This window comes from Anopheles moucheti, chromosome 3 (genome assembly GCF_943734755.1).
Source record: "Anopheles moucheti chromosome 3, idAnoMoucSN_F20_07, whole genome shotgun sequence".
Taxonomy (NCBI): Eukaryota; Metazoa; Arthropoda; class Insecta; order Diptera; family Culicidae; genus Anopheles; species Anopheles moucheti.
This window is the reverse complement of record NC_069141.1, coordinates 10,966,632-10,982,349: the sequence shown is the minus strand read 5'-3', so window position 1 is coordinate 10,982,349 and position 15,718 is coordinate 10,966,632. Positions and strand designations below refer to the sequence as shown.

General features: G+C 45.6%; 1 protein-coding gene across 1 annotated transcript; it reads right to left on the bottom strand.

Annotated features, from left to right (window-relative positions):
- Positions 1–6,309: 6,309 nt before the first annotated feature.
- Positions 6,310–15,236, bottom strand: LOC128300196 (YLP motif-containing protein 1-like). Its single transcript, XM_053036179.1, has 2 exons — positions 15,117–15,236; positions 6,310–9,672 (listed from the first exon to the last, which is right to left on the bottom strand). Exons 1-2 carry the CDS (start codon positions 15,234–15,236, stop codon positions 6,799–6,801), a joined length of 2,994 nt encoding a protein of 997 aa, XP_052892139.1. The 3' UTR covers positions 6,310–6,798.
- Positions 15,237–15,718: the final 482 nt, after the last annotated feature.

Here is a 15,718-nt window from a genome sequence, read left to right as displayed (position 1 = left end):
TTATAATTCTTCGTTTCCTCAATCATTAGACACCGTCTCGGAAACATCCTCTGTACGCCTTTTTTACGCCTTTCCCGTACGAACTTCCGATTAAACGGAAGTAGAACGTAAAGGAAGAGAGAAAAAGGAGGATTAGACTGCCAAATGAAGTACGGCGAACGTATAACAACGCAAAATGAATATCAGCCGGGATATTTGGGCGAATCAGCTTCATTCGTCGCTTAGCTTCCGATGCCCAACATAAGGTAAGAAACTTATCAGAGAAAATATACATTACTTTTTACAGATACATCCTACACAACACCGCTAAACCTAGCTCGTTTAATAATCGATTGCGCGTCCGATCGAATCTCGCTAATATAGTGAATACGTTCGCAATTTAAAAAATCAAACACACCAAATGTCCGTCCATTTCCCGGTTAAAGGAACCGGAATTCCGTCGCTTAAAGTATGGTGCTGTGCAACTGAATCGCTTTTAAAACAAAAAAAAACAAACTCCACCAATGGGCAACTACATAATTTTCTTCTTCCGATAAGCACAGCCAAAATTAAAATGTTATACTCCTACACTAATCGACGTTGCGCACACATGGTGGTGTGGGGGAGTAATGGGTAATGGGGAGCACACTGTACTGTCAGCTAGACTGCTGTTTAGTTGTTTTCTCGTTTTCCATTACTAACGTAACCTCAGCAAGCATCGCTTTTGCTCTTGTGTGTCGGTCGTTCGCTTCAGTCACCATTGTGTCACAAGCGCCTCGACTAAGCCCTTTTCACGCTTTGTACATATATCGGATCAATTTTGGGGGTTGATTTGTGTTGCATTTTCCGCCATTTTCCTCATTATTTATCATCATCATCTCGTCTTTATGTTTTGTTTCTGTTGCATCGCATCGCTAATGTGTTGTAGGGTTTGTTTGCCGTTTAAGTTTGATTCTGTTTGCTTACTGTGTTTTTTTTCACTACATGTTCTATGTGTTGTATAACTTTCTGTTTTGTTACGTTCTACGCACTTATATTTTGTTTATGTTCTTTCGCTCTGCCGCACACTCACACACGTGTACCGAGTTTATTACACTTCTTGGTTACTTTTGGGTTCAGAAAACAGTTGTGTTTTACAATTATGTATATTGCGTTTCGCTGTTTTATACAATTTTCCGCCCGTTCTGCCTTTCTCTTTTTCATTTAAAAAAATGCTCTATATAGTTTGGATGTGAAAAGGGAGTGTATGTGTGTGTGTGTGTGTTTGTTTGTTTGTTTGTTTGCAATGTTATTTACTTTAGAAACTCTCATAGATGCTACTTTGGCTAATATAAATACGATTTTCCACCGTTTTGTCGTGTATTTGCTATAAGTTTTCGTATGTGCCTGCATTTTTCTTTTTTTTTTGTAATAACAACAGGTGCAACAGGAAAGAAGGACTCTACTAGCGTTTAATGATTTTTCTCTACCAGGGGGATTTGTTTGTCCCGCGACGAAGGGAAAGCAAATGGCAAATGGATTTATGGGGAACGCACGAGCAAAACGCGTGTGCTTACAGAAGCACGGCTGTACAAAGATGCATGACAAGACAGGAAGTTGGGAGTGGAAAATTGAAAAAAAAAGATTAATTGAACTAAATTTTTTAAATAAAGTGAACAGAAACAAAGTAAGAGATAGAGAGAACTGTTTGTGGATTCGTGTGTGTTCGGTTTTCTTTTGTTTACTTTTTGCTCTTCTTTAGCCGTATCAATTGCGTTTTGCTGCAGAATTATACACACTATAAGCCATGTTTTTGTTTCTTTTTACGTTTTTGCAACTAACGCATACATGCATTTGACTATTAAATTCGTGTACGATTTATCTGTTTTTTTTTTCTTGTTTTGTTTTGTTCTTGACTTTCGTTACCTCACATTTTCACCCACCCAGATATAAGCCCACTGTTGGGGGTAGTGTGTTTCTATGTCGCTTTATGACGTTATTTAATTGTAGAAAAATAGTATGGCTAAGGTTTAACGGTGCAGTGTTTTTTTTTGCTAGCTTCTTTATGTGTTTGATGTTATCTGGTTGCTGCTATACATTATGATTTTGATTCTCTTTTGCTATCTTGTCTATTGTTGCGTTTGCGCAATGCCTAATTGTTCTCTTAAAAAGGAGCTTGTATCGTTTTAACTTGGGAGTTTGGGAGTTTCTGCTACCAGATATTGCTTCTTCTGGTTCTTCTGGAAAATAGTTGGTCCTTTGCAAAGCAAAAGGATCCCAAACGAAGGTGCCCTAAGGGTTAGTATCCCTTGTAATGTGTAATAGACGAAATCAATGTTGGCACATGTTGACAGCCCGAAAGGAAACATTCTAGAACATATCGATTCAAATAAAAAAGGGTCAAAGTATAATGCGATGGACAGACGAAAGAAATAAATCCCTTATCATGTTTTCGTTTTACTTCCTTAAGTAAGTTGCAGTTTTCATCTGGTGGCTATCGCATTTGTGTTTGTTTGTTGTTATTACATATTAGCTTATTGGTTGCTTGAGTAGTGAAAGTGGTATTTTTTTTTACTTCGTCATTTTCCTATGAGTTTTTTTTTTCATTTTGTTAAAGCATACATTCTAATTTGTACTTCGTTTCGCAATCAGGAGTCTAGAAAGTGAATCTTGACGATAGTGATCGTACATGTATATATATCTATATATTTATTTATTGTATTTTTGTTATATGTATTTATTATTCTCCTCTCCCCTTTAGTGAGTGAGTGTGTTTGTGTGTGTGTGTGTTTTTGCGTATGTAAGTGTTTCACGTATTTGCATGATTGGTGTGTCCTGTGTGCCTGATGTGGGAGTGCGCGTTTTAATGGTTTTTCATGGTCGTCCTTTCTACATTCTGCTCTTTCCGCGTCCGGAGCTGCCATTCTGTCTTATGTTACTAAATTGCTTGTAGTCTCCTCTGTCTACCTCTTTTGCCGGGGTACCTTTATCAGCCGTGCCCACTAGACAACCGGCAACATTTGAACGGGGCCAAGAATCTCTAAAACATGAAACCACCATTGGATGTGTGTATCCGTGTCCGGGCACCAGTATTTCCTCGAACACCATTAGACATTAGGAGCTAAACAAATGGTACCAGCCAACAAAACACAGTTAAAAACGAAATCCATGCAAAATTGTCGGGATGGTCAGTTTCGTCACCCCAACCAAATTACCACCAAGCGAACCGCGGAAAAGGCGTTTTTTGGTGAAGCAAACCCGATCTTGAGTCTTCCCATCATCCCTCGATCTTGATTGTATTGTTTGTTGTATGTGTTTTTTTGTTGTGAGTTTTCGAACCATTCATAAGGCAAACAGTTTCGCATTTGGGTTTACGTTCGCTCCATCTATCAGTTTGCGCACATTTTAACTCACAAATGCCTTCAGGAAATGCTTCCCCGTTTTGCTTTTCCCTCTGCTGCATTGTTAACACATGCGTAAGTTACACGATTACGGCGGCTCCAAAGGAATTTCCCTACAAAAAATAAAGCACAACCAGACTCTAAACAGCTCACAATAACCACAAAGAAAAGGTAAACTAACAAAAAAAAACGTTACAACAGTTCCCATACTTTGCAGAAGCTTTCGCTCTTCTGGATTCATTTGTTATAAAAAAAGACGATTTGTTTTGCGAGATTTTGGTGAGTTATGCGTTCATTAATTTAAGTTTGCTTTTCTTTAAACTGGCAGTTGCTCGGCGATTGGCGATTGCCTAACCACACAAAAACCCGAACCTTTTGTAGTTCGTTCGAACACATTAATTATTGCATTAGCAGTATGAACGTATTTTAATGCAAAAATGTAAAAAGAAAACCCCAAAAAACATTATCGTACACGAATGGTGTCCACCATTAAGTGTGTGTGTGTGTATGTGTGTGGTCCAATTTCATTGCTTTCCGTCCATGTCTACAGAGTGTTGTTCGAATTTTCCTTTTTTTTCTCAATACACCAAACCACACACAAGCGCAGACAGAGAACACACGTAACTTGTTTCGACTTTTATGTGTTTTTTTTTTCTTCTTTACCATTCATTTGGGTGATTTGCTCCATTACTTATGTATTAATTCATTAACGCCTAAGAAGCATGGTTTCTTAACGGACTGATTTGTTGTTTAAAGTTATCGTTTTGCATTGTTGTTTTATCATCTTTTATACAAAATCATCGTTTAAGATCGACAGCAAAGGTATGCCTACTGCAGGGCTCGAACTCGAATCTGTGTTACCCAGCGCTTTCGTAGAACTGGGAATAATCGCGGGAGAAAAACGAAAAACAGCAAGCTTTAAGCTTTAGGAAGGAATTTTATCCCAACGCGGACGAGAAAAACCTAAAAAGGAAGCAACAGCAGAAGTAAGAAAAGAAGAGAGGAGACTTTTTCCGTTTTCTCATTTGGATCGCAAGTATGTTTTTAACGCACCGTTAGACATCTTCTTGCTCATTTAAAAAACAAACATTTAATTGCTTTACAAGCAGACAAATTACAAGGGACAAGAAAACTCAAATACACTAAATTTGATGGCTGTTTTGTGCTGATTGTAAATAAATAATTGTAAGCAGCTAGCAGCTGCTGGTTTTGCCTGACAAGTTACCAGTTACCGAAAGGAACACGATGGAGATGCCCCATCGAAAGGAGCCGTTGCGGGTTCAGGGGGGAGAGAGGGGAGGGGCAGTTAGTGGTGGACGAGTGTTGCTTTGCAACGCAGAGATATTACGCACTTTAGAAGTTAACATAAAATGTATAACACAATCGAATAAGCAGCAGAATGGTCCTGAACAGTTGAAGTTCTCGAGTTGACGATGCTCGAGAATGGATAGATCCTTTTTTCTGCTACCAGCAGGTAGATAATTTAAAACTCCCGAATAACTTAACCTTGCAATGCGCCCAGATACTTTTTACATAAAATTTTAAAATAAATTATACGATAGCTTTTCGACAACTAATAATTACATCCAAAGGTTTAACCCTCCCCTCAATCGCAAGAAAGATTCTTCTGTGTAGTGTTCTATCAACTAATTTTGGTGTAATGTAACGTCAGGCCAACCTCCGCTAGGCAATAATTTTAAGATAAATTCCCTTTAAATCAGTACGCAGTAGCACAGACAGCAATTTTTTGTAAACCAAAAGTAAGAAAATAGATTAAAGATTCGATAAAAATAACTGGCACTAGATGATCCATTCCAGGCGATCTTAAGCCCTCTGAAGGACGTTACAATCGACAGTAAATGAGGAGTTTTTGGGGACTGCAGAAAACTGAAATTTAGTCTGACAAAAACCCCCAATTGTGTAGAAATATTGGCGAGTGAGTGTGTGTGCATTAATGGGTGCATTTTTGTTTTCTTGCTTAGTGTTTTGTTTGTTGTTTTGGAAGGAAGGAAACTATTTACAAACGGGATACACTAAGTCTAACGCGTTTTGTCTCTACGCCTTTAGTGAACTATTTTACCGAGCCATTGACCATTACCGATGGTTGTCGCTCTCTTGCGCTACTGTATTTTGTGTGTTTATGTGTGTTATTATGATTTATCATTAGAGCTTAACTTTTGAAACGCTTGTTTTAAAAACAGTTTTTTTTTGTTGTTGTTTAACTTAAGTTTTAGATGGTTCCATGCTACCTGCACTTTACGAAGCTGCTGTTTTGTTTAGTTTTGCAAATTGTGTTTCGTTTTGCTATGCTTATGCGCATGTTTAAATAGTAGTTCTTTTATCGTCCGACTTTATCGTAAATGTTACGCTGATACGGTTGTTCGCCGTACGCTTACTTCTTACAATCGCTTTGCGCGGGTTTTTGCGCGCATCCTTCCAGATTGGCCAGTCGGTTGGCGAATCGGTTGAAACATGAAACATCGGTGACTTCCACACAACATATCTTCCTGCACGGTTGTTTCGTGTTCGATACTAGCATTTGAAACCACTTAGTGGTTAATTTAAAAAAAAAACAGAAACTAAACCTACTACTTTACGCTGGCTGCCCTAATACCTAACCCGGACAGCCTGCAACACACAGAACAGAGGGAAGGTGTACGGTGTGTTGTCTAATCTCACACGGCCTTGTGGGCATTGGCCTAGCAATGCGCACTATTTACGCCTACGTTTTCTTTTTTCTTTTGCGACAAATCCTGTACCTTCGGTTAATGTGTCGGATTGATAATTACTGCTAAGCGCGATTCGCTCACACGACTTTCTACGCATCCAGCCGCGTCTGGTTCGTTGTTCTTCCATCTATCGTTCACCCATCACAACTTCACGCATCCCCAACGTTCCTGGGTTTTTTTGTGCGGATGAACTCTGCCTCTGGTTTACGCATGTTATCGATTTGCTTGTAACGCTGCACAACTTGACGCGTACAGTGACAGTGAGCCATTATTCGCAATGTGAGTGTAAATTTAAGTTTCCGTATCGAGTGGCTCTTTTTCGCTTGCGCAACCTTCATGTCTATTCTGGGGCGGTCTAACCATTAATATGTATACATAAATAATTTAGGTGGGTAAGAAACGAAACGAATACCGAATTAAACACAAAGCTTTGATTTTGGCTTGGACAAACTCGAAGCAAAACGTTTCTGCGAATGGAATTCGTACAAGAAATGCTTCACTTTGTTGTGGCTATTCGCGGCAAAAAAGGCCGTGCTACGATGCCCTATATACCACCATCGTTGGTAACGCAAGATAAATAATATGTTTTAAGATGATAATGACACGCGTTTTACTACACTTTATGATACGATGTTTCTGCTGGCGTACCGATCGACCGTCACGGGGGCCGGGCGCTCGCGTTTGGTTCAGCGCCAACGGATTACAAACTATCAGTTGTCACAGCTACTCCGGACGCTACCGCTACCGTTGTGCCCCTTGGACCGGTTCGGTGAATCGTTCTCCTGGTTGCTGGATGCACCGGATGACGCACTATTGCTGGTGATGGTGGCCGGACCACCGATGGTGGCTTTCACACTGTTCGAGGTTTTCGTCGCTGAACCACCACCGTCCGGGGCCGATTCCGATTTTGATACCGCATCAGGCGAAGGGCTCGGTTCGTCTTCCATCGGTTCGTCCTCATCTTCTTCAGCCGCTTCCTGCTCGTTGTGCGGCGTTGTTGGACCACCTTTAGCATCGCGATCGCACCGCGGTGGCTCAGCAGGTGACTCGGTGCAGCGCAACGCAGGACTCGGTGGTCTACCTGCTGGCTCCTTTGGCAACGGTGCACTGGTGCTGACGGGGATGACCACAACGATCGGTGACGATGATGGACCGTTCGCGACCGGTGTCGTCGATTTGGGGATGCTAGGCGCTGTCGAGCTGCCTGCCATTGCTGGAGGAACACTGCCATTCACGGTACTCACTGCCGTTATCGTTGTCGTCGATACAGGTACATTGGTGGCACTTGTTGGTGGTGGTGGTGGTGGTGGTGGTTGATGTGGAGCAGCAGGTGAAGGTGATTGTAACACTCCTCCTCCCTGCGGTCCCGTTGGCGATGGAGAAGTAGACGAGGAGCTGTGCTGCTGCTGCCTCATGTCATCGCGGACCGGTTCCGCGTCCGGCTGGAGGATGGTGGACCCTTTCGATGCCGGCACCGACACGGTGGTAGCCGTAATTGACAGACAGGCTGGAAGCGCCGGTGGTAGGGTGCCGGTGGTTTGGGGCGGTGGCGACGCCAGCATTAGCACCGTCGTCGCATCATCCGGACTGCGGCGCAACAGCTTCTTCAGCGGCTTCATGATGATCTCGGACTTTTCCGGAAAACTGTTCCGCCGTTCGATCAGCTGATGGCTGTGGTTGCTGTTGCTACCGTTGCTGACCAGTGACAGTGGCGATGGAGGTGTCGAAGACGTGCTCGACTCTCCGACACCAGCTAACGTTTCCCGCACCATTATGTGATGCTGCTGGTGTTGCGACAGCTGATGTTGGTGTTCGCGCAGCGAATCGATTTTTAGCAGCGCCCGGTCTAGCTCATGCTGCAGCTGATGGATCTGCTGCTGGAAGTGATCCGTTTGCCGCTGCAGCTCCATTTTGTGTCGCTGCATCTCCATCAGCTGGTCTTCCTTCGCGCGGATCTCCATCTGCAGCCGATGGTGCTCGATGCGCGTCTCCTGCAGCAGCACCTTGAAGATGTCCTGTATTTGCTGCTTCGTTTCCGGTTCCACCTCCTTCAGCACCTCGCCGATCAGTTCCATCGTCGAGGGCACGTTGCTACTGTCCGGCTCGCCCGCCTGACTGTCGTCGTCCGTGTCGGTGGACAGCTCGAACTCCGAATTGCCCACGATCGGAAGCCCGTTCCGGTGTATGATCGTGCCCGTGGCCGTCGTACCCGGATGGTGAGATCGGAAGTGATGGTGGTGCTGCTGCTGCTGCTGTAGCACCGGGTGATGATGCAAGTACAGCGGCTGGTGGTGTGACGGTGGCGGTGAAGACACCTGCTGTGAGTGGTGGCCGGAAACGCCACCCTGCTGCTGTTGCAGCATATGGCCGGGAGGGGAGCGCCGGGACGTGGGCGTATGTGGGCCGAGCGGCGGACTGATCGGTTCCTTTATTAGCACTAGCTTTGGCTTGTCTCTTCCTTCTCCTCCCCCTGCCACACCTTCGCCACCGTTCATGTTTAGCACGATGGCGGTCGGCGGTAGCGGAGACGTCGACGAGGTGATCTCATTCGAGCCAGACGAACCGGAATGTGGCACGTCCAGCTGGATCGGTACGGGACTGTTGCTATTGCTACCACCGTACGTCGCCATCGACGAGACCTGCTGGGGGTGGTGGTGCTGTTTGGCAATGATCGTACTGATCGCGATCGCGCCCTGCGCCAGCTGGTGCTGATGTGACGTGCCGGGCGGTGGTGGCGAAACGGGAATGTGTGCCGAGTTCGGCGGTCCGGGCGATCGACTACTGTCCCCCCTGTCTCCCCTACCACCGTGCTCCAGATGTCCCGATGCCGTGGATAAAGGTGTCCCCGGCCGTTCCTGCTTAATCTGCACGTCACATTTTATCACAGACCGCATCGGTCCATCAACGGCCGAGGCGCCACCGGGCACGTGCGACGTTGCCGGAGGTGTCGACGGACTTTCCTGCTTGATCTGTACCACCTCGCACTTGATCACCGACCGATCTTTCCCCTCGTACTCGCGGCGCTGCCCCGGCCCGACCGCAGCCGTCGGAGCCTCCTTCCCGCACAGGATCGTTTTACGTGGCACGAGCGCCACGTTCGGCTGGTACGACCGCTCGAACTTATCCGTCTCGGACATCGGTACGACGTTTTCGGGGTTTTGCAGCAGCGGTGGTTCTTGGCTGAGGGTGAGTATCGTACCGCCGGGCGAAGTCGCACGTATCGTACCATTCACGATGGTGGTGGTCGTACCGTTCGCGTACGGCATGTTTTGCTGCAGCAGCAGCGCTTGTTGCTGTTGCTGCGCGTACTTCTGGGCCTTCTGCTGGGCGGTCCACGGCCGGAAAGCCGCATTCGTTTGCTGCTGCTGCTGGTGGTGATGCAGATGGTGCTGCTGCTGCTGCACGAGCAGCTGCTGCTGGGTTGCATAATGCTGGTGCCTACTGCTGCCACTACTGCTGCCGCCGCCGCTGCTGTTGCTGCAGTGATATAGCGACGAGACGTCGCTCATAAGCTTTGGTTTCTTTATTGGAATGTCCAGTGGTTCTGCTTTGATGGCAATCGGACCGCCATCTTCAAAGGCCGCCTAAAAATAGACAAACACACAAACAAACAAAAATCAGTAAGACCAATCTAATATTTGCGTTTCAATACAAAATGGGAGCAAGACAATGATTTTCTGATATGTTTTTCTATAAACATTGCCTTTTTAGAAATAATTCTGAATAGCATTCAAATATCTATATGAATGAAATTGGACGAATGTTTCTGAATTTTCATAATACGATAGATCAACCATTCGAATTCAAGATTCTAGATATCTTGAGTCTTGAAGAGTCTTTTGATTGCAATAGAACATTTTTAGTTGAATAGAGCCATAATGTTGCCTTCAGACATTCAGAAATCCTTGGAGATTCCTTCATGAGTTTTGTAAGAGAACTTCAATTTCAAATGCATCTTTAAATCTGTAAAATAATCTCATAATATCATTCCCTTATTCCCTGTTTTCCCATCAAAATACATTCTTGGGGCGCGTGCGAAAAAAAAGAACCATTAACAAAGTGACTGCGCTATTTCGTTCTACCAACGAGTTACATCCCTTCCTTCCATACAAGGTGTTGCATCTTTTTTTTTCGTTTCAGGCCCTCCTCAACTGGAACTTGGTCGTTGGTTGGTCAAAACCCATTGCATGCTTCCCCGTCATCCGGCTAAGGAAAAAGCCATTTCATAAATTAAGTTATCACAACGAAAATGGCTGGGATGGCGAAGCCCTCGCGCAGTTGGCAAGGGGTTGGCCTCTTCTTGCGCGCTCGTCTACATTCCTAGTTGCCCGCGCTGCATTTGTCAACTATGCTGCTATGCTGTCATGCAGCAGGCAGTCGTCGCGGGGCAGTAGTTAATGTGAGCGCGACCAAAAGAAAAGAATGAAGCAATGCGCACACCGGCTCCAACCTGAGACATCCTTCACCTACTCCTCCCTGCTGATCGACAGGTTGATCATTCGATTTCTTCCATACCCCGTCGTTCGTCGGAAGGAAGGAATCCAAACCAGGATGGCAGGCGGAGGCACACTATCGCCACACTGTCTCATCCGGCCCGGTATGCGGGCAGGTCTAGCAAAGTGCAACCGTTCTTCCCACCGTACATCCCGAAACTTCCATTATCTGCCGCGCGCTCACAAATGGAACATAACCATCGATCAAACCGGGCCAGCACTCACTTGTATTGCTTTATATTCATCACCAATCGTCGGCTGCATTCTTCTTCGTGCTTTCAAAACTGACTTTTCTATTACACAAACGGGTGCCCTTCTTTTTCGCTTGGAGGAATATTTGCACAACGACAACGGGGTTCGATGGTTTCCTTTCGGGTGCCAGGTGTCGAGAGCCGCAGTTGAGAATGCAGTTCGCCGACTCAGCTCCCATTGAGCTCGGGACGGAACCTGGGACTGCACCGAGTTGATAATTGAACTGGTTTCTTCATTATTTCCAGTCTGTAATGCCCTGCTGCACCTGGTTGCGACAGTCTTCTGTTGGCCGTCATTGTGAGCACGTGTGAATCTCTAGTTTAGTGCCTGTAGCCCAGCACAGGAAGAGACATCTGAAAGGTTTATTTTATTTTAAATCACACCTTTATACCGTATCTTAAGTGTCTTCGCCTTCGGTACCACTCGAGGGAAATGTGTTCTAGTTTAGCTTCTTCACACTTAGCTTATCCATTGGAGTATACTTTAAAAATATTCATAACATGAACCGGTTGCGAGCGTAAATGCAACACCTCGTTAATTAGCAATGCAATAGGTGGGTTTACACAGTATTTATTGATTTTTATTCCATCCTGTCATGTTCGAAAAGAACATAAAACGATTAAATTCAAGCGGATAGTTCGAAAGCCTTTGAAGCTAAGGTTAAAGTAATGTAGCTCCAATATGCTTCATTTATTTTATCAATTACAATTAAATGCACAAAACATGCTATCGCACTAACCAATTGGTGCAACATTGTATTCACGGCGAGCCGGTCGATCGCATACGATGCGGCGTTGCAGTGAGCTTTAAGTGCACCGCAAAAAAGAGCGCTAGCGAATTCCAGCTTTTTCACAAGGCGCGACGCCCAAACGACACAAGACGATTCGCGGCCGGCAGTTAGAGCATGGGCAAAATGGTGACACGAAACGGCGCAAAGGCTGGCGACGACAGACAGACAACAAACAGCAAGAGAGCAAATTAACACGCGATAGCCAGCATAATTAATGTTAGAGACAACATTGGCACAGCGCGAAAGACTTGCCCACGGCATCGTTTTGCAACGAAAACGGCGATGAAATCGATCGCATCTTCGACCACTTGCTGTTTGCATACAATGTTGCAGCGGGACTGAAGGACGAACCGCACCGATTGGTCCGGTAAAAAGGGATGATTATGTTAAAGGGAACCTCTTCGGTTTTATTTATACCTAACGCTCGCTTTGTACGGTGCTCACAGTGTAAACCAGCACCAGTCAGCTGGCCATGGTTCGGCCATCTGGGGCATCTTTGTACGTTAGATGTTTGTTGCTTGCTTGTATGGGTTTTTCGTTTCGTTTTTTGTTGACCCTGACGGAATGGTTCGTTTCGTCCCGACTAACTAATTCAACGACGTGAAGATGGAATGGAGTCCGATCGCTGCATCGTACATGACCGCATTAGGTACCGATAAGTATTTTAGGATTTGGCAACAAATTGCTCTCCAAAGTGCAATTTAGGCATTTAGCAGCATGGTATGTTGCTAAACTTCACATAAACAGCAGCTTAAGGTCCTTTTTCAACGGACTAACTATAGCTCACCATCAAAAGCAGCTCGTTACGTCCCTGGATTTTAATATTTTTTTTTTCAACAAGGATAATGTGTATAATGGCACTGTATACTTCCACAAAAAAGCGGTCTCCTATGCACAACTGGAGACAAAGTGCAATGTCGTTGTATGGGGAAGTTTTTACCGTCTGTTGTCGACATACTGTTGTCGACGAGATGTCGTCCCGTTTTTTTCCACGATTCCACCAGAATTCCGTCTTCCGAACGATGGGGACGATTCAATATTGCCCGGCCGATGCGGGTACGACACGGGCGCGGCTATGCCATTCGATATCTACTAAATCTTTCTAATTAGAACCGCGTCGGACGGTTAATTTATCACCTTAATAGGAACTTCACGACGTTGGCGGCGTCTCGGTGGCGGTGGTTGGCCCAACGACGACGACGACGACATACCCTCCATTGGCTCTTTGTATCCACGTTGTACTAACGGGCTACCAGAAAACTCGCTCGTTCGATACACCGTTCGAGACTCTAACTACTCGGTGCGCGGTAATTTGCGGAAGGAAGCGAGAAAAATAAAGGAAGTGGTTGCGCCGCATGCACCGCACACACATATATAGGCGGCCCAGGCCGCATTAGGCGAGCGACAAAATTTACAGCCTTTGCGGTCGAATGAACATTATGGCTGCATTCTTGTACCGCCACCGCCAGCAAGCGCGCGTGGTCTCCGTCCGTGATCGAGTTATCTTGTAATTAGAAGTGAACGCGCATACGATCTATAATGAAGATGCTGGTACCGGATTGTTTTATTTGACTGAGTGACTACTACAATGTTTCGTCTCATGTCGAAAGGGCTTAGTGCTTATGCGAACTGCGTGAAGAATGTAAACATGAGGCAATACTTCCATAATCCATAATGAGATATTCAACATTCCTACAGGTTTGTTTTATAAATTTAACGTACAGCAACATTGTTTAAATGTTTAAAGTCCGCAAGTAGTGCATTTATGCCACTGTTTATCCTGCTGTCATAATAAACAGTCTTTAGAATCTTGAAGAACTCATGGACATTCGACTATTGTGAGGAGGATACTTACAATATTGAGATAATTTCTATTTTTCTAAGTCGTTTAATAAATAAAGCACAATCTACCGTTTGTTAGACTTCAAAAAACTGTACTTTATAGTGTCAGTCTATCAATTGTGCTAAAACTACAGCTCAGTAATCCCCATACTAGTAAGAAAATCCATTCTGCATCTGTTGCAATCATGTCAAGAACCGTGATTAACCAAACTGCCCCCGTCCCAAAAACAACCTTACCGACAGTGACCGGATGCCTTCCTGACGCATGTGAATGATGACAAACCAAATCAATATAATTGATCCGCGGCAAACATCCATCCAACACCACCAACTCCACCCCGTTTTCCAATTTGCCCACATCGCTGGACGACTACAGCCCATCAAAGTGTCTTACAACTCATCCGAATCGTGCACTTCCCGACGTCTTCCCGTTTTCCATTGGCCCGACATTGACATATCCGGGCGGTATCAGTGGTCAAACTGCCGGTTCGGGGTCGAACGTACAACAACCGTCTGCCCACCGTGTCCGTGGTTCCGAGGTGCGTCGCTGCTGGTGCTTTTGGATATGATTTCCCATCCTATATTTTTAACATCGTTGCTCGGGTGCTCGGAGCTACGGCACGGCTACGAACAGGAAGGTAAATATATACCGCAAGGTGTCCGAGCGCGCACCGTGCGTGGCAGAAGCAGCAGCCGGGGACGAGCAAATGGATCGAGTAAAAATAAAAAGGAGGCAAACACAGAACGAGAGCGCTTTGGCGTAAATTAACAGCGATCTTGATGCATTTACACCCGCCTGCACTGACACAGTCGGCCTCTTTCTGTCTCCGGCTCGGTTGCACACACTTCGTGCACAAGAAAATGCGGCTCATCATCTTTTGCGTCTAACGACGCTGGTTGTTGCTGCTGCTGCTAGTGACCCACGAGCGCGGCCGTCTAGTACGCACACTGGCTGGTAACGTCTTCAATCAACGCCACATCGCCATCCGCCATCCTCCTGCTGGCTGTTTTCCCCCTGGCACAGCACCAATGAGCGGAGCTGCTGAATAGTTCGTAGAAGTCATGCGATAATTTGTGTATCTCATAAAGCAACACAACAGACTGTTACTTCTAGTCAAACGGCGGACGGATAATCCACCTTTCTCTCTCTCCGTCGGGACATCAACGGTTCCAAATCTCGCCGGCGCAGATCCGAGCAGGGGGATGGATGAAGTATTTCAATTTCTGCTCGCCATCCTCAACCCGATCCTGTCACAATTCCGTAGCAATTATAGCCATGCCGTTCCCTTCGCCGTTCGTCCGCTCTGTTTTTTTTTATTTGCCGCATCGTAGCGTCCATCTTGCCGCAGCGGATGCAACGTATGCAACCGATCCCGGCGTTGGAGGCCAATGGATCACCGCCAGTCGTTATAGATCAAGATCCAATTATGATCGTGCGCTTTTTCTCATCGGCACATAGCAACGCGCGGTTTGGAAAAGCCGGTGAAAATCCATCGACAACCACCGGTTCGCGACTCGAGGGTGATGATCCGGCAGCATCGCGAACCGGTGGTAAATCGGTTCACTTTAGCCCCCCGGAACCTTTCGTTACCGTTCCGGCAGGTGAATGGGGTGCAGTAAAATTCTATTAACGCTTCCCGTTAGAAATGACCGATGCATTCATACGGGTAATCGTGATGCCACCGATGCCAACTAACGACTTTACAGATGAAATCGCATTGGACGTTGAATAGCGCGATGAGGACTGATTCTCCTTCATCGCATTGATCATCTAATTAGTGTTTTAGCTTGTTTTTTTAGCAAAAAAAAAGAATTATTTTATGTAAAAAGCCCAAAGAACCACTCATCTTGTACCCCTGTAAATGTACCCTCAAATGCAACTTAGTTGAATATTTATGACAACTCACATTACTCCATGACCTCAGCAAAACCGAACGCTGGGGGACAGCTCTTTCCAATCGCCAAACACATTTCTCAACCGTAATGCAAGACGATGATGAGCATCTTTTAAATCTTAGACAATCCGGAGGGGTAAACTGACGGGGTTTTTGCAAACGATTCCCGTGGGCCCGGTGCTATCATCGCCATCAGCCACGTGGTGCGCAAATATCCTAATTTATGTCCTCACACGGAAGCGGCACCCGGTTGTGCGGCGGCAAGCAACCATCAATACGGCGCAATTTGTGTACGTTCCCCGGTGCCAGTTGTACGGGTTTTTTTTTCCAGAAGCGTACGGGAAAGAAATAAGAACGC

Bases quoted from the DNA above. Each gene is read 5' to 3' on its own strand.
- LOC128300196 (XM_053036179.1), bottom strand. From the start codon at position 15,236: ATGATCAATGCGATGAAGGAGAATCAGTCCTCATCGCGCTATTCAACG. The intron at 9,673-15,116 runs GTCATTTCTAAC...GTCTATTTTTAG, and splicing joins TTACCCGTATGAATGCATCG to GCGGCCTTTGAAGATGGCGG.